Genomic DNA, 1,227 nt, shown 5'->3' on the forward strand with positions numbered 1-1,227 from the left:
ATGGGATAAATGCAGAGCACTAATTCCGAGTATGGGTCACCATACTTGGCCACATGTCACGTCACTTTTCACTTTTTCACTTTTCACTTTTCAATATTACAGCGAGAATAAAAGTTACTCCTTCTTTCTTTGTGTGAACATTTGGGCGGTGTTATGCAAATCTTCCCACATAGTGAGGTAGAAATGTGTGGGTGTGTTAGAACGAGCCGTTTTAGGTAGGTGTGGCTGACTCTTAACTTTTATAAAGAATATCTCTTTGGATTTGAGACTTTAGTCTTTGCAACTTTACAGATCTTCTTTATGGACCAAGAGCTTGTAACACTCCAAAGAGAAAGGAAAAATTGAAATCGCATCATATGACCCCTTTAAGTATTATCTTATCTTTGCTGTGCTCAGCAGTGGAGCAGCTGGCAGTCTTAAGGTTGACTGATAGCAGACCGACATATTAGACTCATTACAGAAATAACAGTGAGACTGTGGGGGGACATAGGTCACATATACTGCTTAGGTAATCACTCGATAAGGTCCCCTCGTAGAGTACGCATGCTCCAGGGAGTTAGAGTTATTTGCTGATGTTTTTTAGGTCTGTGGGAAGATAAGGCAGTCTAAGGGTACACATCAATTATCTGGACTGTATATGGGGATGGGCCGCAGCACTGGGATGTAGAAGTAAGGAAAATCTCATCTGGCACATCATGTCCATGCAGTTGGATGTCAATCTGATAACGTATCCCTGTTATCAGGATCAATCATCATATATGAAGTAGATGCACTTTTGAAGTCGAGAATGCATTATCTAGGGGAAAAAAGAGAGGGATTGTGGTTTTACTGGAAAACAAGCTTTTTTGCAACTTTTCTGATATCATCAGTCTATGTCAGTGTCTTGATTATGCTGGTTTTATCGTGTACACTTTCTTCTCTTCTGCTCTCCAAGAAAGCCTTAATGTGGAAACTCTCTTTTCAACCCTCTTCAATGAGGTAGTTCATTTTGTCTTCCTTTATTTGTTACAGGTCACTTTCCCAATAAAGCCATGCCCTCAGCAGGCACCCTGCCCTGGATCCAGGGCATTGTCTGCAATGCCAACAATCCATGCTTCCGACACCCAACCCCTGGGGAATCTCCAGGAGTCGTTGGGAACTTTAATGATTCTATGTAAGTTGTTGCCTACAGCTGAAGATTTCGAAATAACCCTATAATGTGGCCAATTATATGTAATATAAAACACT

General features: G+C 41.1%; 1 protein-coding gene across 1 annotated transcript in view; it reads left to right on the plus strand.

Moving 5' to 3' along the window:
* Positions 1-1,227, plus strand: part of LOC107751334 (ATP-binding cassette sub-family A member 1-like) — a 37,183-nt gene that overhangs the window by 3,539 nt on the left and 32,417 nt on the right. Inside the window, exon 3 of the mRNA XM_016567023.1 lies at positions 1,012-1,153. Coding sequence (XP_016422509.1) covers positions 1,012-1,153 — 142 coding nt within the window. The remainder of the gene's footprint in view (positions 1-1,011; positions 1,154-1,227) is intronic.

This window comes from Sinocyclocheilus rhinocerous, unplaced genomic scaffold (genome assembly GCF_001515625.1).
Source record: "Sinocyclocheilus rhinocerous isolate Xijiao unplaced genomic scaffold, SAMN03320098_v1.1 scaffold1233, whole genome shotgun sequence".
Lineage (NCBI taxonomy): Eukaryota > Metazoa > Chordata > Actinopteri > Cypriniformes > Cyprinidae > Sinocyclocheilus > Sinocyclocheilus rhinocerous.